Source organism: Anolis carolinensis, chromosome 1, assembly GCF_035594765.1.
Source record: "Anolis carolinensis isolate JA03-04 chromosome 1, rAnoCar3.1.pri, whole genome shotgun sequence".
NCBI lineage: Eukaryota > Metazoa > Chordata > Lepidosauria > Squamata > Dactyloidae > Anolis > Anolis carolinensis.
In genome coordinates this window covers 124,109,735-124,131,552 of record NC_085841.1, presented here as the reverse complement: position 1 = coordinate 124,131,552, position 21,818 = coordinate 124,109,735, and the positions used below count along the sequence as shown (strand labels likewise).

The following is a 21,818-nucleotide window of genomic DNA, read 5'->3' as shown; positions in this document are numbered from 1 at the left end:
CTTCTTCTCTCGCTGCCGCTTGGGCTCCTTTTCTCTCCCTTCAGCTTCTCCTTCCTCCCTTCCTTAGGCTGTAAATTGTAATTTTTTATGATATATAATAGTCTTTTAGAGTTTATTGAAAAACCGCAAAACATCGAATCCGCGAAAAGTGAACTGCGAAGTAGTGAGGGAACACTGTACTATTGAGAAAATTAGAATTATAACAAGCTTGCCTTCCTTTCTTCCCATGTTCGCCAAAGCTCCAATTTGCCCCCCCTTTGTTTTGTTATTAGGAGTCTGTCACATTTTGATAGTAAGTTATTATTTGTGGTCATTAAATTGTTACTTAAAAATGCTACAGTTTTGTTCTAACACACCAGGATGAACAAAGTCCCTTTGATTAGTAAAATTAGAAGAACGTGATTAATTGGTTTTAAAAGCATTCTCATTAATTAAAGATATCATGATTATAAAACGTTGGTCCTGAAAACTTAAAATGCTGAGCCATCTCTTTATAGGTTAAATTGAGCTGTGATTTAACTTTTAAGATTTACTTTGCCTCAGCACACTTCTCGTAAACTATTGCCTTCTCTACTGTATATTCTTACTGTAAAATTATCCCTGACTTATTGACTACAGTTCTTTGCTGCAAATGTTTCTGTCATTACAGTGATCTATCAATTTGTTTCTACAAATTGATTCAAGTTCCTTCAGGAAGGAAATTATCCCTGAATAATACACATTATTATTATTATTATTATTATTATTATTATTATTATTATTATTATTACTATTACTACTGTGGTAGATTCGTAAGACTAAAAGAAGAAACTTTCAGTTGATTTAATTATATGGGTTTAGCCGATTAGGATTGGTTGTCCCAGTCAAAAAAGATGATTTATTTTTCTAGATGTACACAACAGCCATAACAGGCATCTCAGAAAATAAAATTCCCTTATGTGAAATAAGAATTTATAGATATGTGGGGTGGGGTGTCTTTTAGTATACTACTTGTATGTATAATATTTTAATAAGCATTTCTATTCTTGAAAATATTTTTATTGCTTCCCAATTAAACGGGACACTTTTTTTAGCTGGTAGATTCCAAACCAGCAGTCAAAGCATTCATTGATAAACACTGCAGTAAACTGTGGCTTAATATTAACATAGAATATAGTAGAACGGTATGTAGAACTTAAAACCTTTCTAAACAGTTGATGCACAAGTACCTTTGATCTTTAGCGTTTGTTGAGCATTGGCATACAATATTTTCTAAATTAAGCATCTTTGGCATGTTATCGCCCTAATTCCTATGAATGCTTTGACATATAGTGCATGTTAAAACAGTAGTAATTTTAGGAATGCTTTGAATTCACATGGTTGGTATGTAGGAGATGGTTCAAACAACATTCTTTGCATGCTGTGGAGACTTTATGGAAAACTTGCTGTGTGGAGCAGAGCAATGTCCCAAAGAAGAGTACCTGCAATTTCTTGTCATACGTACCCAGCATATTGTTGGGAACTAAAGAGCCCATCCCATGTTACGAATTGGACATGTTTTTATAGCTACGAAGCTAGTCCTAGGTTACTTTTCTTTGTCATTGTTTCAACTTGATTACGAAGTCCACAGGTCTAATAGCCCATACAAATACATCAATGGAGGATTGTAGTCTTCACTTCCATGTTGGCTACAGGGAAAGGAAAGATCATATATACTTGCGTGTAAGTTAAGGGCAGATTTTAGGGGCCGAATTAACTGTTGCTAGGTGAAGTGGCCGTCTGTGATGTCACTGGATTAGTTGTTGCTAGGTTAAGGATTGGGTGTTGCTAGGTGAAATGGTCCTCTGATGTCACTGGGAAAGAAAGGTGACATGTGCATGGAGGAAGAAAGGGAGGGAGGAAGGAAAGAGCCACAGAGAGCCATGTTGCCATTGATACATTGTAAGATAGGCCCTCTCAGAGTTGGAGAAGGGGGAAAAAGGCAGGGAAGAAGGAAAGAAAGAAAGAAAGAAAGAAAGAAAGAAAGAAAGAAAGAAAGAAAGAAAGAAAGAAAGAAAGAAAGAAAGAAAGAAAGAAAAGGAAGGAAGGAAGAAAAGGAAGGAAGGAAGAAAGGGGGTAGGATTGAGGAAGGAGGATGAAAGAAATAACAGAGAAGGAAGGAAGAGTAAGGAAAGGGGAAAAGATTATGATTCGGCATTTTATATGGTTTTAATCTGTTTAATTGATTGATATGTGTTTTAATTGCTTATATGTTTCGTTTGTTTATATTTTGATGAAATGTGTTTTATTGTTTACCTGTGCAGCATTGAATTTTTGCCGGATTTGTAAGCTGCCTTGAGTCCCCTACGGAGTAGAGAAAGGCGGGGTAGAAATGAAGTAAATAAATAAATAAAAGGTATTAGGGGAGGGAAAGAGAAAGAAGGGAAAAGAGGAGGCACAACCCCTCCAATACCAGGCAACACCAAGTATGTACACTAGTTTTTTGATCAAAGATAAAGTGCAGCATTAACTTATCAAAAGAGGAAATGTCCCCTTTTCTGAGTAGATTTGCTCAAATTTGAACGTAATCCATCCTGGAAGTACAGTGTTCCCTCACTACTTCACAGTTCACTTTTCGCAGATTCGCTGTTTTGCTGTTTTTCAATAAACTCTAAAAGAATATTATAAATCATAAAAATTTACAATTTACAGCCTAAGGAAGGGAGGAAGGAGAAGGTGAAGGGAGAGAAAAAGAGCCCAAGTGGCAACGGGAGAAGAAGGAAGCGATTTATCAACACAGGATTGGTTGATAAAGACTTAAAATAGTGTATAACTACTAAAATAATGTATAAATATTAAAATAAATATAGTGTCCCTACTTCATGGATTTTCACTTATTGCGGGTGGTCCTGGAATGTAACCCCCGCGGTGAGAGAACACTATACCTAACAGGAACACAACCCCATTACTTTCTCAGTTCTCCTTTGAGGAGAAGCCCCAAAGACGCATTGTGCTCTGCCATTTTTCTGACCCAGCATTGAAGAAATCCACAGTCAAAAGAATAGAAGCACTCAGTACTTCTTTTAGTTTCTCCCAAAATGTATTAAGTTCTTGCCTTTCACCACGCTATTCAGAGACATGAATGGTTTGTTTTGGAAAAGAGTTAAGGTACAGTACTTACATTAGCCTGTGGATAAATCAATTCAGGTTTTTAAGGTTGGTTTTTTGACAAAAATCTGTATGGATTATATACAGTACCCAAGTCTGCAGCAAATATAGGAAATATAGGAACTCAAGCTAGGTGCTAGATGGAAGAGGTAAGATGGAGTAATCCACCATGGGAAGGCTTTGAGAAGGAAGTGCTACTGTTCCCCCTCTATCAATTCTCCTATGTTTATGTAGGGATTTTTGGTCACCTATGGATGCTCAATTTGAATAATTTCATTTTGTAAACTTTGATTGTGTTATTTTATATAAAGGATACAATTTTTTATTTGCCATTCTAAATAATGGGACTTAAGCATCCACAGATTTTAGTATCCATGGGGGAGATATCTATAGTTTTATTTCTGTTTGACTGCTTGGATAGCTACTGGACTAAATCCAACATTCCCGTGTAGACTTGTTGAAATGAATGATTCTTATAATGAATCCAATTGAGGTCAACTATTAGTAGACATAAACATGGTGTAGTAATTTGTGTGATGCACTAGCAGTCCAGGAGACAGAGTTTAAATTTCTACACAGCCATGGAAACCCCTTGGGATGACCTTGGGACAGTCATACCCTCTCATCTTCCAAGGAAAATTGGGATAGATTTATTTTAAAGCACTGGTTCCCAATCTTTGGTCTCCCAGTTATTTTGGACTTCAATTCCCACAAATCCCAGTCAGCTTACCAGCTGTTAGGAATTGTGGGATCTGAAATCCAAAACACCTAGAGGACCAAAGATTGGGAACCACTGTTTTAGAGGCACCGCAAGTCAGAAATGACTTGAGGGGAAACAATAACAACTCTTAGTACAACTAGAATTGGATTTAGTCCATTGTTTTATGATAAGTGGTCTAGAGTCTAAACCAAAAATACATATATTGATAGTAACAGAAGGGAGGATTTCCAGTCTCTCTGATCTTGTTCACATCTAACTAATCCTAAATTTAGTACCATGTGAAGAAACCTTTATTAGCCCAAGCGGAGCCTAGGAGTTAAGCATTCTAGTTTTCTTCTGCAAACTGGGGTGAGGACTAAACTATGATTAATCTTCTCTTTATAAGATTCGCGTGTTATCAAGTATAAAACTGGAATTGTACTTTAAATCAAACTAAATTCAATTCCTGAATAGCAACTAACCAGGATTGATGTCTGGCTTGCTAAATCAACTAAAGTTAATATAATAAGCTAGAAATCAAATCAAGTAAAACTGAATGTTGGTTTATTCATGCTCAAGAAAGTCCTGGAAGAGAGCAAGGAAGGGTGAGTGCAGGATCCCATGGCTTTGCTTGGATTCACTGAGATTTGGGGACATTCTGTTAAATTTTGCCCAAGTACTACATGCAAACACTTGTTTCTCCTTTCCCCTCCTTGCCCCTTTACAAGCTAGTTGCAGTAAAAGTGAGACAGGAATAATTCAGTCAACTAGAGCCTTTCCATAGCCTTTGCAGTTGTCATTTAATTGTAACAGGAATTGTTTCCTTAATTTGAGTAGTTCTTGATTATTCTTTTTTTAAACTCCAGCAGCAAATAGTCATCCTCTAAAGTTGCTTTATTTGTTGCGAAAAGGCTTAATTTGGGGTTTTGAAGTTCTTTGTGCCATTTAACTGACACCAAGGATAAATCTGCTTAAACAGCTTTATTTTCAAATGGATATTGGCATTCAAAGTATTTTGCATTCCTGCCAACACCATGTTTTTCTATTACTCTTGCTTTGGTCATAACTAATGGGTTCTATAAAACTTTCTTTCGTAGCTCACGGACTTGATTTTAGTATCTAGGTTGGAATAGTTGTGACTAATGGGCATTATTTTGCAGCCTGAAGACGGAAAAGAAAAATACAATCTACAATTCAAGGGATCAAGCATTTCCAGAAAAATAAGAGCCATTATTTTCAATTTGTTCTCCTTGTGCTAAGATTTTCAAGTCGTTTGAATTAGGAAATATGTTCTATTTGGATCAGAAAGTATATATAAAGAACATGACATGATTTCTTTTATATTTTGTTTTCTTCTGAGTTATATGATTTCTGTAGGACACCGGTATAAAATGAAATCTACAATGGAACGTTATGCTTATGGTTCATTTAATATGGTGTTTATGCTGGAGGTGCTTTTTCGGTATAATACTGAAAGATGGCTAGTGCAAATTATGTTTAGCCTTCATGCCAATTAAAATGCCAAATGCAGGGTAAATGACTCATTCAGTCAGCCAACTTCAAAACTGGTTTGCAGGAATTGAGTATCCCTGCAGGAGGTTTTACACTTTCACCAAGTAATATGTGTAATAGTGTATTTGGGTTAGCAGGCATTTTTAAAATTGAGACATTTGACATGCATTGTGATGCAAGATATATGTACACCAGTGATTCCCAAAGTGGGCGCTACCACCCCCCGGTGGGCACTGGAGCAATCCAGGGGGGCGGTGATGGCACCTATTAGGACACGGGCGGGGCCTCTTCCCAAGTGCCGGAGACAGGGCTGATCACCCAAGGCGCCTGTTAGGACACAAAGGGGATGGAGCTAGAGGAGTAGGCATGGCTTCTTCCCAAGAGCCCAAGACAGGGCTGAGAATTCTATACCTCTCCTGAGGCGCTTGTTGGGACACAGAGGGCGGAGCTAGGGAAGAGGGTGGGGCCTCCTTCCAAGAGCCCGAGACAGGGCTGAGCCTCTATACCTCTCCTGAGAGGCCTTTTAGGACTAAAGGGCAGGGCTAGGAGTGGGGCTGGGCCTCTTCCCAAGAGCACGAGACAGGGCTGAGCCTCTGTATACCTCCCCTGAGGTGCTTGTTAGAACACAGGGGCGGGGTATAGAGGTCCAGCCCCGTCAGGCACTTGGGAAGAGGTCCCGCCCCCTCCTCTAGCCCCACCTCCTGTGACCTGGCAGGCACTGCAGGACAGGAATAGATGCTCAGCCCTGCCTCAGAGCTCGTAACTCCACCCATCCCAGTCCTGGCCGCCCATTTGTGGCCCTGCCCACCTCCCCTCGCAGCCCTGCATCTTGGACTAGGGGAGAGGCTCAGCCCCGCCCTCTTGAGCAGGAGCCATGACCACCCCTCTGAGCCATGCCCTCCTTCCCGGGGGTGCTGAGTCATATTTTTTTCTGGAAAGGGGGCGGTAGGCCAAGTAAGTTTGGGAACCACGGATGTACACAAAATTAATTTTGTAACTTGCCTCCTGTAATAATTTTTTGTTGTTTATGTATTGTTCTTATATTTTTAACCACCCCTGAAGAAAGCTATTAATTATTACTGAATCAAAACACATTGGGCAGATTACAAAAATAAAACCATATTTTCCAATTCCCTGAGTCTTTGAGCACATCTATACTGAACACATATGGTGGGATGAAACCTGCAGAGGAGAAGCAATTTCATCATAGACTGATTACACATGGAGTAGGAGAGTTGAGTCAAGGCTTGGGTGGTGCCTATATGCATCAAAAAAGATGTCTTTGACACGGTTCCAGGATGTGCAATATCTGCTGCTTCACCGCCATGAAGGAATCGGTGTTTTTTCGCCTTCCTCCCACCATAATCTATTTGTGTGGATCACTTTTCTTGATTGGTTTTATCTTGCTATGTAGTTCCACTGAAGTACACTGATGCGCATCGGGGCTCCATTTTGGAGTATCCCCTGACTTATCTTATTCTGGAAACGCAAGCATGTTCCTGCTTGTGTTTGTGTGGTGCACCATTTAAACATCATACTCACAAGCAATCTTCAATCCACATTAAGTGGTCAGTGCAAATTTGCCCATTTTCTCTTTCATGCATCTCTAATGCTATACAAACTTTGATGTGTTTCATTTAGCAATTATGGGAATTGACTTTCAAGCTAAAGTAGTGTTGTTGTTTTTTAAACTCATATAAGAAAACCAGAAAAATTAGAACACAACTATGTGGGTGGTTTGTTTGCATGCAGATGTACAATAATTTCAGGTCTTTTTCTTACAGAGCAAGCAGCATGCTTTTGACTACGGAAATGGAGAAATGGAAGACTGCTTATTACCTGTATTAAAATGGATTATTTATTACTAGAGGTAAAAACAACAACATTATTTTAATACTGTAATATAACTTTTAGCCCACTAATATGTCTCTGTTATCCCTTTGACATTATCAATATTATATTGTATCAGCGTGAATAGAATATTTATATTTTACCTGCTTAATGGGGAGACTATTAAAGATAAAATTTTCAGTCTTAATGCAAGGTGTTTGTGTTACATGAAATGAATGAAATCATTGTAAAAAAAACTAAGACTTCAGTACTGCACTGGAAGAAAAAAGCAGATAGAGTAGTGAGTGAATTGAACATGAATATAATGATAAATTAAGATGAGCTTTTGATTCTCCTACTATTTTGAGCTATAGTTTCCCTCCTCCCAACTCAACATCACCAAAGATGAGGTATCACATAACCCCCCCCCCTTCTTTGTGTTTGTTTTTAACCCGTTCTTGGAGTTATTTGGTGCCCTGATTCAGAAAATTGCATTGGATAGTTTCTTACCCCAAATGTGTGTCGACCACTGTCATAGGAGTTGTACATTAAATCAATGGAAGGGTAAAAAGTTCTACTCCTATGTGTGAAACTGTTGTTTGGCATTAAATCCGAAGATAGCTAGGCTGAGAAAGCATATTTTCCATGTGGTTAGAATTAAATGTTTGTGAGTTTGTTGCTGGAAGAAAAATGGAAGGCAATTTTGTTTCTCCCTGCATTGCTAAATCTTTATATGTAGTGCTTTGCTGTTCTAAGAGTAATTCAACAATAAAACACTCGCTTGCACACAAATCCTAAACATGTTTTATTTTTAGGTACACCCACTGAATTAAGTGGCACTTACGTCCTAGTGGGTGTGATCAGGACTACCACCATAAATGAGCAGAATTATTTTTCCCTGTTTGTTGTTAACTGAACTACACTGATAAACTTACCATTATTCTGGCAGTGGATATGAAGCTTAAAACAGAGAAAGATATGAAATTCCCAAGGGTCATTCATTAAGGCTATAAATGCAAAGAGTATCATAGTTCTAAATGGCTCATGTCTGGTGTGAGTACAGTTCAAGTGTCTTATCTTTCTCCCTAGTAAATAAGGTACTGGCAATCGTTCTTCAGCTTCTGCATCTACATAAAAATGAGTGAAGTACAAGCAATGGTAGAATTCTCGGTGGAGCTCCATAAATTTTACAATGTGGATTTGTTTCAAAGAGGGTAAGTAACATATTTTCATGCACATTAAAGTCTTCCATAGTGGTATTACTGCTAAAGTACTTTTACAGAGAAGATGAATAGATGATTGAAAGCCATAAAGCAAGTGAGAAGCACTGTTGTAGAAGTTATTTTTGCTTAATATTATACATGATCCTATGGAGAGTGATCCAAAGTAGGTTTAAATATCTTCTACATGCAACGGAAGAGGTGAGAATAGGGCAGGAAAGGACCAGAACCTTTTTTTAAAGGAATAATATTTATTAATACATGGCATTTCTATGTTTATTCTGCAGGCATTTTAATTTAAGGCTGGTGTGTGGTCAATCATAATTCTATACTATAACAGATTTTGGAGTAGGACCACCCATGAACAGAGTTCAAACAGAGCTAAGGCTTGGTAGAAAGACATGGATGCAAGTCCTCTGATTCATCACTGTTCCCTCACCCAGGGTCAGAATTTTAGTGTTCGAAGTACTAAGATAGGGTCATAGAAGCTTCAACAACTGGTTTATGGAAAACTGGGTGTTGCAGTGGCTTTAAAGAACTTATTGGAGGATGCAATTTGGTTGAATTCATAATGTTCTGAAGGGCCTGGGGGGAAATTAAAAGAATTGTATATTTAGGTTATTTGGTGCTCAAGTGCATGCATACTCCAGACAAGCTGCTCAGCCTATTTTTCTTGGTTGCCAAATGTTAAGAACATATCTACTAGGGAATTGTTGGCTTTCAGTTTTTCTAGTCTAACTTTTTGTATAAGATACTATAATTCAGGAAGGTTTGTCTATGGACCATAATCTCATGGTGTGAAAGTATGAGATTTGAGTATTGAGTGTAGTAGTTCTGAGACTTGAGTATGAGTATTGAATGTAATAGTTATTACTCAAAACATTGTTCTGCTTTGTCAGTCTATAAAGAGTAGGCCTTGTTTAATTTTGTGATCTAAGTGATTTAGGTTGACCCATAGGAATGCTTCAGTACTGTCCTGCACATGAATTCACAAAAATAATTCCCATTGAATAAGGCTTATGAACAAGTAAGTGTGTGTCAGCTTTAAGTTGTACTCCTGTACATTACCTCCTCAAAAGTAAGACCCTATCAAAATCCCAGTAAGATTGAATCAGGCTGCACCTTAAATTTCTCTTTCTGAGCATTCTATTTGTGGAACCATAAAACATCTATTTTCAATTTTCAAAAATATCAATCAGTCAGTCTTTCATCGTTGTTATACTGAGGAGAGATTTCAGAAGAAGATCAAATTTTGTTTAATTTATTGTCCTTGTATACTTATTTTGTACCCACACTGTCCATATTCATTTATTATAAAATGTCATTCTTAACACAAAAATAGCCTTCATCTTTATTCTATTGCTTACAGTGAAGTTCACTTTTGATATTACTCCTCTGTTTCCTGCCATATTGAATATGGTGTTTTTATTTTCTTGGAAAAAGCACACTTTTGGGGTTATGCCCTAGAATTCTGAATCATATTGTATGCCTCAGAATCTGTGCAGATGTACAGAGAAATCCTTTTCTTTAAAAAAAAACCAAAGCTTGAACTGTGAATCAGCCATACAGTAATTACACTACTGAATGATGACACATCAGAATAGCTTGTGCAATAAAAAGGAGCCAGGGAACCAACTAATCACTCCCATTTACGGCAGAAATAGCCAAATAAACCACAGAGTTTTCCTCTGGCTTTTTTATTGTATTACCCAAATGCAGGTGTAGGTGTTTCTTCATTTTGTTTTGCACACATACAACCCAAGAAGTCAAACAATCCAGGGCTTGTCCTGCAGTTTCTTTATCTGACTTTTTTGTGAAACTGGGAGAGGGAGAGGAGCCAAATTCCAGCTTAGCTGCAGCCACATTCAAACAACATGACTGAATAAAGCAGCAATCTTTAAAAGAAGGTAAATAAATACAGAGCTTTTGCTTTGCTCAGTCATGCAGGAACGGCCATAATATGAGCATCACAACAAGTGTTTGGATGGGAGACTACCAATGAATCAGCTGTAGGTTTTATTTCAGAGGAAGGGACTGGCAAAACCACAATGGAATAACATTGTGGCAAATCACACTCTCTCAGCCTCAAGCAACACCTTTCTAAAGCCAATCTGCCAAGGAGAGTTATAGTTCTGTCTTTGAGAGAGATAAATCAGGGTATAAATAAACATAACAACAACAACAATGGTCTGAAATGACTTGAAGGCAGAGAACAACCACAAAGTGACTTTCCAAGATTTGGCAGAGAATACCAACAACCTCTTTTCTGTTGAGCTCACACTTAATGCATAAATATATGGGCATTCTCTCTATACTCAGAAAACCATTTCCTTTCACCAACATTCCCATCTCTGGACCTTTGAGATATTTTGGATCACAGATCCCATAATCCCCTAGATAGTATGGCAGTCGCTCAGTGCCCTTTGATTAACATTCCCATCTCTGAATCTTGGTTTTTAAAAACATTACAATTCCCATAATCTCCATCCATCAGAGCAACTGGGTGATGCTGGGAATTGTAGTCTCCTGCCTTAAAATTCAGCTCCAGAGGGAGCCAATGGGAAGCTCAGGAACTCCTGATTGGTGGCCCTTTCCTAGTACCATATTTTTCCTCACTTTGTGCAGCTGCTTTTCAAATTTTCTTCTCCTTTGCAAGTTGCAGAAAAATTATCCTTTAAAATCGAGTTCTATTATTGTGGCTTGTTTAAAGATGTTTTGCTTGTGGTTTTTTCCTGAGCCTGAGAAGGAAAGGGGAAAGAGGTAAAAAAAACGAGTACTCTCTCCTTAAAGAGTTTTTGAGTGAAGAAGGGACCTCACTCTCTCAAAGTAATTGGAAGGAGGAACAGTTCAGCCCCTTGATCTGGATCAAAAGTGGCTGATCCAAATCGAAGCATTAGATCCAAATTCACATTGAATTCAGCGGCATACCTTGGACTGTCGCTCCATACCACAAACTTGAGCCCGAAGCTTCATTTCCCTCCAGTCGCTTCTCCACTGCCTTGGTTGTATTTACACAATAAAGCCACAGATCCGGACTTGGGTAGCATTGAGAACTTCAACCAGATTTAAGACTTTGGAGGGTCCAGAGAGGGATTGTTGAGCTTCGGAGGGTCCAAGGAAGAGAAGAAGAAGAAAGGGGAGGAGGAGGGGGGAAGGGGATAAGGATGAAGAAGGAGGAGGAGAAGAAGTAGTAGTAACGGAAGGAGAAGGAGGCCCTTCTCCTCTTTCCTCCTCTTCTGCCTCTTCTCGCGAAAACTGGGACTCCGAACTGCTCTTCACTTTTGTCATCGTCCTTTCCATTCCTCTTTCTTGCGCATGCGCTGTAACATCTCTTAAAAGGTTCTGTTCTTCTCTTCCTCGTTGCTGTGTTGTTATGTGTTTTGATAAGTTTAAAATACTTGTCAGTTAATATTGTACGTTGTTGTGTCCAAGTGTTGTTACAATCTGTTTAGTAGTTTAGGAGATATGAAGTCCCCACAAATGGACATTACATTTTTATTTATATAGATTCAACCACAAGTTTTAAAATCAACTGGGACAGGAGATTTGTAAGTCAACAAAGCACAAGCCTTGTTTCAAAGATGTAACACAGGGATAGCGGGAAACCTGCAGGCACAATTTTAACTTCCAGTCCAAGTCCTGGTTCCCATTTTTAAACAAGCCTTTCCAGTTGAATAAACAAGGTTTACTGAAGTAAAATCATTACTTTGGAACTGGGCCATTGCCATCTTATTTGACTGTAAGTGTTCCTTTCTAACTTGATTTTAAAAGTTGACCATGTTAATGTTGACTTGGCAGCTATTGAAATCTCTCATGAGCTTTACTGATATATTTTGATTATGTACTACAGTACCATGCCATGCCTGACATTTTTAATCTTCATTTTCCTTCATGAGCTGTAAAATGCTGATAGGAGACTAAAAAGCTTGTTAAGCTACTGGAGGCATCTAACTAGTCAGATGAAGTCAAAGGTCATTTCTATTTTAACTTGTAAACCCCGCAGTTTTAACTGACAGTACTAATTTTAATGATCAATTTCTGCTACATTTTGTGCTCCGTGCATAGTAAATGAGAGAGAAATAACAAGTGAACCATTTAATTGAGAATTGGTGGGATTATCCCACTATCTCTTGAGTTTGCAATCTCATTTAATAAATTCAAGCTATTATTTGTTATTCTAAATAAAAAGGAATGCTTTTAGTGTCTTTTAATTTGTGAAATCTAGAATATTATTTTATTATAATGAAACAAAATAAAAACCTCAAAACCAGTATAATTTTAAAAGCTAAGCATCGTCAGATTATAGTGACTGGGAAACTATTATTGACAATGGGCATCAGTATAACACAGCTAGCATAAATTGCCCATTGTACTTTTTGGCTAGAAACTTCAAGGAAAACTCAAGTTAATTTCCAAAAATGAATTGTGACTTGGGAATTTTTGTGTTTCCTGCTTTGCTTTGCTATGCTTTTATACTTTTAAATACCGAGATTAAATCTAGGTTTGTTTTATTTTGGGATTGAAGTGTTAGTTGATTACCTTAATTAAATTGATAGTTCCATTGTCTAACAAATTACATTGCTTTAAAATAGATTGTTGTTTTTACTCATTTACAAACATTTTCTACATGCAATATTGATATGCTTTACAACCTTTTGTAGTTAGATGCTATTTCAGAGATCAGGAATTGAATTTTAACTTGTTGGCATACTTATCCTTAGTTGACCTCTGTTGGATTATCATATTAGGATTAGCAAATAAATGTTTGTATATTAAAAACGGTCATAAGGTAGATATCTTCATTGTGTACCAAAAATCAACCTGTTTTTTATTGTTGTGATACACGGATTAAAATGACCATGAGAGCTAATCCAGAATTTAGGATTACTAGTGATGAGTAAACTGAAAAACACATGAGGCATTTCCATCCACAACATAATTTAGATGATTGCTTGTAGGCTCACTTAATTAAATTATATAAAGAGACAATTATTTGGTTAACTCCATGCTAATGAATATGCAAATTAACTTACCAGGAACATTATTAGCCAAACTTTGTTGATTTGTTGATTTGTTTATGAAAATATGTGTGGAAGCATGAAGGTAAAGTTAAAAGTTTTCCCCTGTCATTAAGTCTAGTCATGTCTGATTCTGGGGCTTGGTGCTCATCTCCATTTCTCAGCCAAAGGGCCGGCATTGTCTGTAAACGCCTCCAAGGTCATGTGGCCAGCATGACTGTATGGAGTGCCATTACCTGCCAACCAGAGGGGTAGCTATTGATCTACTCATACAGTAGAGTCTCACTTATCCAAGCCTCGCTTATCCAAACCTCTGGATTATCCAAGCCATTTTTGTAGTCAATGTTTTCAATATATCGTGATATTTTGGTGTTAAATTCATAAATACAGTAATTACAACATAATATTACTGCATATTGAACTACTTTTTCTGTCAAATTTGTTGTATAACATGATGTTTTTGGTGCTTAATTTGTAAAATCATAACCTAATTTGATGTTTAATAGGCTTTTCCTTAATCCCTCCTTATTATCCAAGATATTCGCTTATCCAAGCTTCTGCCGGCCCGTTTACCTTGGATAAGTGAGACTCTACTGTATTTGCATGTTTTCAAACTGCTAGGTTGGCATAAGCTGGGGTAACAGCGAGAGTTCACCCCAATCCCCCGATTCGAACAGCTGAACAGCAAGTTCAACACCTCAGCGGTTTAACCAGCTACGCCACCTGGGGGGGGGAATAATTATTTTGTTAACTCCATGCTAATGAATATGCAAATTAACTTGGAACACTGACCAGGAGCATTGTTAGCCAAACTTTGTTGTTTTGTTGCATCAAAGTAACAAAATGTTTATGAAAATATGTGTGGAAGCATAGATAATTTTTATTAATTATTCAGAGGAACATTAATATGGAGAAATTATTTGAAAGAGTAATTGAGCTGCTACAGAGGGGGCTGATCTGGGGGCAGAAAGTGACAGTGCAGTGGACAGGATATACAGCAATACTTCCTTTGTTTCTCCCATAAAATGTAATGGAAGTTTTACAATTGCACTAGAATGTTAACAAATAAATTGGATGTATTGGCTCTAAATAGTTAATTTTGTTCAGGAAAGGAGAGTTGTGATCATGGAAGGAGTCTTCCATGGAAGGATCACACAGTAAAACTTTTGAATGCATCCTGTAGTGATGGGTTATATCATGATGGTGAACAGAATATATCAGTATAGGCAGGTACAAAAATTTGATTTACAAACGATGCATAGTTACAGACAGGGATGAGACAATGAGAAGTAAAGGAAATCTACCCCTAGGAAGGGAAATTCAGTCCTGAAAGTTATCATGGGGAAAAGGTGTTCTCCCCTGAAGTTTTATCACCAGTCCTTGTTTTTATTCAAAATCCAATTATCACAGGGACAGAAAGTGAGGTGGAATCTTCTAAACAGGGGTACAGATAGCAAAACAAACATAACAATGTGTTAACTCTTCCCTATTTTACCCAGAGTGCGCTCTCTCTCTCTCTCTCTCTCTCTCTCTCTCTCTCTCTCTCTCTCTCTCTCTCTCTCTATTTTTTTATATATATAGGTATTCCCTATATCTTGTTTGTAACTTGGGGACTGCCTGTATTGATCCTTCCCTTAGGATGGGATGCACATCCCCTGTGGAATGAAAGGATGCACTGCAACAGAAGGCTGTTTGGGTTAAGGCTCCAATCTTGTACCCATATCTCTAAACATAAACATCAACAGAACCTATATCTGAACGAACATATGCAGAATTCAAGTTCAGTGTTGAGGACAAGGGTGTTTGGGGGAGATGGACTAAAATTTGCAACTAGGCTTTTTCACTTTACTTACTCCACCCTATCAGTTCAGATCCTAATGAGGCATGTTTCTTGAAGAAGTCCAAGCTGGAGTGGGTGCTTGGTGGAGAGCAGCAAAATCATGAGTGGAGATGGGTTTGAAGAAGGATTTTCTCTGCCTTCCCAAGAGAGAAGATCCAGTTGAAAACCTAGATCTGGAATTATGGAGAATTCCATGCTGTCTTTCTGGAATGGAGATGGCTTTGTAGATGGTCTATTTTTATGAATGTATCATACCTTGTTCTCCTTGATTTAAACTCAATAGTTAGGTTAAGCTAATGGGTTTCCATTGTTTTAGTCTATACGTATTTTTATTTTAACAGTTTTTGTTAAATACTTATTTATGGATATTTCAAATATCTGTAACTGATCCTATTTTACAGGTTTGCATTGTTATGTACTTAATGTATTCTGAGCTACTTCGGGCACAATCTTGTGAGAAAGTGGCATACAAACATATGATGGCAGGGATTTATTTTTTATTTAAAGTGTATTCCATCTTCACCCAAGACATAATTTAAGGTAATACAACCATTTAGAATTCGTACAACTAAAAACCATCTGTAGAAAAGTTAAATCACAATGAATCCAGCTTTGTTTATTTAAAATGCAAGTTAAAAAGCACTTAAAGTATAATAAATAGGATCACAGCCTGCATATGTAAATTAAAAGATCTATCTGCTACAACAAATGCCTAACAAAATAAAAAAGGTCTTTGCTTCCAGTAGAAAGCCCATCAGTGGCCAACCGGGCCTCCTATGGAAGGGAATTGCAAAAATTGGGAGCAGGTATAGAGAAAACTCTCTTCCATAAAGGGAGATACAACCTTTCAAGATAATGTATTCTAAACCATATCTCTCTTTATGAGCCTGAGCAAGCTTTAAGCCTGACCAAGCCGTGTAGGGTTTTAGAGATAACAATTCGAAATTTGAATTATTCCCAGAAACAGATCAGCAGCTACTGGAGCTTTTCAATAAGACAGTTAGTTATATGCTTCCTTAAACCTGCCCCATTTGACAGCTTAGTTGCTGCATTTTGCCCTCTCTGCACTCAAAGAGATCAGTATTTGATTGGCTTTATCTTTTGTGCTATATTGTTTTGCTTCTTCTTTCTGTGGTTTATTGGTGCAGAATTATCTTAACTACTTCTATCTGTGTTGTTATATGCTGGAGATTTTGTAATGGCTTCTTTGAGGATTCTGTGAGTTATCATGAAAACCATATTTAGTGAAAAAAATAGGGTAATTTTTACATAAATAAAATGGCATGATAAAACAGTTGTACTCCATAAAAGATTTTTTCTCCTGTAGCTTTTACCAGATTCGTGTATCTATGAAAATTCCTCCAAGAGTTCCACACAAAATTGAAGCAAGCTTGTTACATGCAGCCAGTAAGTGTGAATATTTTTCATTACTGTATAATGATTGTAGAAACACTGTCAATTGAGTAAATATTTGTTTTTTAAGCAGGCATCTGAGATGTTTTTTGTAAACCGATCTCAGGATAAATAAAGACATTTAATCATAATTGCATTTTTCCCAAAAGTCTCCTAGAAAAGTAAACATTTACAAGTAAAAAAACAGTTTTAATATGTCACTGAGTGTAAATTTAGGCATACATGCATGTATTCCCAATAGTTCTTTTTTGTGCATCACACAAAATATGAATCAGATCTCGACATAAATCACAGTCTTTAGAGCAGTCATAGCTTTAATACTGAAATAAAAAACTAAAATTGCTGGATTTAACAAGCAGTTTAAAGCTTTACTTAATATATAGTGACTCTTTTAGGAAAAGTAGGGAAAAACTTGCTAGATGCCATATGAGTATTTTAAAATTTGCTGCATTTTCTGCTTTCTTATTAACCCTACAGTTTGTTTGCAAGTGATGCAACTGATTTTATGTCTTTCTTGGAAATTTGCACTAGGATTTGGATTAGGTTTATTAATGCTGCTGCTTTCTGTGAACTTAACCAAAACCTTAATTTAAAAACTTAACATTATTGGTCAGCAATAAGCTTAAATTGTTTGATTGACAAAACTATTTATTATAAATATTAATTTGTTCAAAATATCAGTTACCACTTTGTAAGAAGAGTCAGAATCTTGACATTTGAATCTTGAGTACCTTTTAAACATATTATATTTTCAGGCGCAGATCTTGCCTTTCCAGCGGCAGTCCATGACAATGTCGTCTGTAGTAAAACCTTTCAGATTCTTTATAAAAATGAGGAGGTGTCTGTGAATGATGTTATGATCTTCAAAGTTAAAATGCTGCTGGATGAAAGGAAGGTAATATTCTGTTTGCATGTACTTAACTTTTTTTACGTGTCAGGAGCAACTTGAGAAACTGCAAGTCACTTTTGGTATGAGATAATTGGCCGTCTGCAAGGACTTTGCCCAGAGGTTGACTGGATGTTTTGCCATCCAGTGGGAGGCTTCTCTCATGTCCCCTGCTTCTTGGCAGGGGGTTGACTGGATGGCCCATGAGGTCTCTTCCAACTCTACTATTCTATGATTCTATGAAGCTGGAGCTGGCAGACGGAAATTCACCCCGCTTCCTGGATTCGAACCACTGACCTTTTGGTCAGCAGTCCTGCCGTCACAAGAGTTTAACCCATTTCACCACGGGGGCTCCATGTACTGTTTTTCAATAGATTTTTATTAAAGTTTTAGGTAAGGTATACAGCGATAGAGTGAGAACATATAATTTTATAGAGAAGACATGTACTTAACTGTTAATGTACTTAAACATTGTCAGTAGTCCACTTTTTTAGCTCTACAGATGGCCACTGAGGTTACTATTAGTAGAGCAAGCATGACATAGTTATAATCTTGTCCTCTTCCCCAAACATGGTTTGCAGCCTTATAATACAGAGTGTTTCAAAATGATGGACCCAATTTTAAAGCAGTATATTTCATGATGGCAACATGTTACAATTGTACAAAAAGTTACAGTTTAATGAATTATCAAATTAACTAATTTTATTAGCCATTTTGAAACAGAAACAATTTTTTAAAAAATGTCCCCATGTGGAAAATATATCCTTGGGCATTATGTTGTGGGGTCACCATCTTGCAAAAGACTGAAGCTAGGGGCTGTTTGCGTGCTAGGAGAGGCATCTAGCGGGAATCATTTGAAACTCCATGCCCCACCTTTTCATGTGGCAAGAATTTTCTTCATGGGCGGTTCATGGTTGCAGAGATATAGTGATTTTAAATGTGGTCCATCTTTTTGAAATACCCTCTAGATTTGAAAATCATGGTATGGCAACACTGACAGACACTCCCAGAGCATCCCTGCTAGCAGCAGAATTGCACATGAATACTATTTTCATGTTGCCTGTGTGAGGAAAGACAACATCTAGCAACCAAACAATAGGGTTTCTTCCAACGCAGTGATCCTAGTCCACCCAGTATACACACAGATGTGTACTTATACCACACACACTCTCCTAGGAACAGTCAATAGCATTCTACACATCAAACTTGTCCCAAACATGTTGAATATGATTTCCAAAAAGAAGGGTTTGGATTCCACTGAGATGTTAAGTGATTCTGTACCATCAGGTCTACACAGAAGCAATAGCAATAGCAGCAGGTGTTCACCAAACAATATCAGTGGCTTAATTCTACTTTACTTTGACTACTATATGAGGTGAACCTCCCTGAATTTGGGAGTTTATAAGCAGGTGGAGTTTCAGTGTACTCAGTTTTATATATAAATTATTTTAATGTGTTTTATTAGGGTTTTGCATTTTATGTTGATTTATTTCATTTTTTATTTCTTTTTCATTTTTAGTCTTATTGTATTGGTCGTCATTTTGTTTATTAATTTACAGTTAAGTTGTTTATATTGTCTAATATACTTTGTTTTGATATCAACTTTTTATTTTTGGGGGGCATTGAATGGTTGCCATACGTTTGGAAACTGCCCTGAATCCCTTCGGGGAGATAGGGCAGTCTATAAATAAAATTTATTATTATTATAATTATTAAGACTTCCTTTAAACTATTCATTTAATCTTGTGTGGGAGACATGAGTGTTGTATCCTGAATAGAGGAAGGTTGCTTAGCCAACACACCGTGGATCTTAATTACAACAGAATGATGGATGAAATTCAAGAGCTCTGCATATATACCTCTTTGCCTGGAAGTTTTAGGAAATACATGTTTATTTCTGTGTGGGGAAGAAGTACACATGTCCTCCTCCTAAACATTGTTTTGTAATGGTAATTGCTTATAGCTGGATCCTGAAGCAACAGGATTTAATTATTTGTCTTTTGTTTATTTTTGTTCTCTTTGGCTATTGACTGTTGAACATTTGTCCAGAGTGCCCCTATATTAATAGATTTGCTGTGTGAGAAAGGTTCCTCCTTTAAGCTAGTCATAGGAACATCACAACATAGCCCTACAGCTTGCATCTTAGTTTTATGAGATTGGTCTTCCCTGACTGACACTTCTATGCTTTGGGGCATGTGCTATAATTTGTTGCAGAGTTGGTTTGAATTCTGCTCATTCTCAGTGAAGAGGAAGAAATTTAAAGCAGCTATTTGTCAACCTTTCACTGATTCCACTGTAAGTGTAAATAGCTGTATAACTTCTATAAATGTGTTTTTGGGCCATTGTTATAAATTGCATTTCCCTAATTGGTACAAGGTTTTGGCTAACTTACATTTTCTGCCCCAAATTCAGTTAATTATTCCCTCCTTAGCTAGTGGTGGTCTGTCACACATATCTATTGCCAGTGAAAAGCTGAGTCCTTGCATTAACCCAAGTCTTCTTAAACTTTTTCTACCATGATCGCTTTCCTCCCAAAAAATATTTACATGATCCCAGGATATAGGTCTCTAAAATAGGTATGAAAATCAAAAATTTACTGATAACAAATCTGCAAGGCTTGGTAAACAGGTTAATTTTCTTTTTTATGAAGTACAGGTGAAGCAATCTCTGCAGTCCAGCATAAACACCACACATTTTTGCTAACAGATTTGTGTAAATGTCTAAGTGGCATCAGAAAACTTTCACTTTTGCCAATTTTTTCGTGACTCCAACATTGATCTAAGGGGACTCCATTTGGGGTTGGGATCCATAGTTTAACAAGCAGTGACCCAAAACCATGTGTGTTTTTTAGCTCACAATTTACTGATGGAATGAGATTAAGAATGATCTTATCCCAATCCATCAGAGGTAGGAGCACAGCATTTAATATAAGCCCTTTGTGACAGGATCTGCAAACAAAAATAGGTACCAATGCAGGTTGTATCACAAATAAAATACAGGATTCTTTTATATTTACATATATTTTGTATTCTACTAGGGGTCATGATATAATATTGCTATTTATTGCTGTGTCTGTTATTTTGTTCTTTTTTATCATAGCCTTTCTTATTACTGTATTTCAAGCTATTGTGAACAGTTGAAGCATGGAGCAGAAATGAAGAGCAGTATACAAGCTTTACGTTTGTAAATAAGTCAAAGATAAGATTGTACAATAAAACTATGGGTTTTTATTTTAAATAAAGCTTTTTTTTTCAATCTGTTTCCTAGATTGAAGAATCTCTTAATGAAATGAGTTTCCTGCTCTCTTTAGATCTACACTTTACAGATACAGATTATTCGTAAGTTCAAAATTAAATCCTGTTTTATTGTTGAATATTGTAGACTTTCTTCAAAAAGGACGTTTTTCATTCAGGGTTCTGTGTGTGCCAGTTGTTGCAAGGAATTTCTTGTTTGTTTGGGTGTAAGTGGAGAGTACTACATACTGAACCCCATTGTCCTATAGTGTTGCCCCCTAAGTGGGAAAGTCTGTGAGTATTTTTGAACTCCTTGTTTCTTCACACTCAGGACACTTCTATGTATATACATGCAGTTGATTTCACTGACATAAACACATGTTTTGCATACCTATAGGAGATTCCAAATGTTTTCAGTGGCTGGAACTCCACTATTTTTTTCAGAGCTCTGTGCATTAAACAGATTATTAATTTGGGATGAGTATGTTCCATACATATAAGTAACTGCACAGTGTAAAAGCAGTGGTTTATGTTTAAGCATTCTTAATTTGTGGTATTGTACTTTCAAAATTATAGTATTGTACTTTCAAAATTGCTTTTGTAATGGTACTCTTGTTCTTTTAGGCCAGAGGATCTGAACACACTGCAGCTAATTAGCAGCCGAACACTAAAATTGCACTTTACCTTACAACGAGGCCTTCATCACTATGTCAATGTCATGTTTGATTACTTTCACCTCTCTGTCGTTTCTGTTATAATCCATGCATCCTTAGTTGCTCTTCACCAGCCATTGATAAGGTAATTGTTTTGCACTATTTTCCTAGAATTAGTAACATGATGAAGTGTAATTCATTTTTACTACTTGTTTGATTCATCTTTAAACAATAGTTATTTAGTTACAATAGGAATACTTGAATTGTATTTTATAGCGGCAGTCTTGAAATGACTATGTCTACATACAGCCAGAGTTTGCAAGAATTGAGCAGGGACATTATTAGTAGGATCCTTTGGCAGTTTCTTTTTCATTAAGTTACTGGTAA

The 21,818-nt window shown here is 37.0% G+C and overlaps 1 protein-coding gene across 5 annotated transcripts in view; it reads left to right on the top strand.

Moving 5' to 3' along the window:
* Positions 1-21,818, top strand: part of fam135a (family with sequence similarity 135 member A) — a 69,646-nt gene that overhangs the window by 17,299 nt on the left and 30,529 nt on the right. For 3 of the 5 annotated variants that reach the window (XM_003215499.4, XM_008118876.3, XM_062982038.1), the window contains exons 2-7: positions 7,123-7,208; positions 8,258-8,382; positions 16,574-16,653; positions 17,415-17,554; positions 20,813-20,883; positions 21,403-21,576. In XM_003215499.4, the coding sequence (XP_003215547.2) occupies positions 8,306-8,382; positions 16,574-16,653; positions 17,415-17,554; positions 20,813-20,883; positions 21,403-21,576 (542 nt within the window). In that variant the 5' untranslated portion in view covers positions 7,123-7,208; positions 8,258-8,305. Of the gene's footprint in view, positions 1-7,122; positions 7,209-8,257; positions 8,383-11,523; positions 12,128-16,573; positions 16,654-17,414; positions 17,555-19,588; positions 19,841-20,812; positions 20,884-21,402; positions 21,577-21,818 lie in introns of those variants that run through there. The other 2 variants (XM_062982047.1, XM_062982054.1) reach the window with 2 other exon arrangements.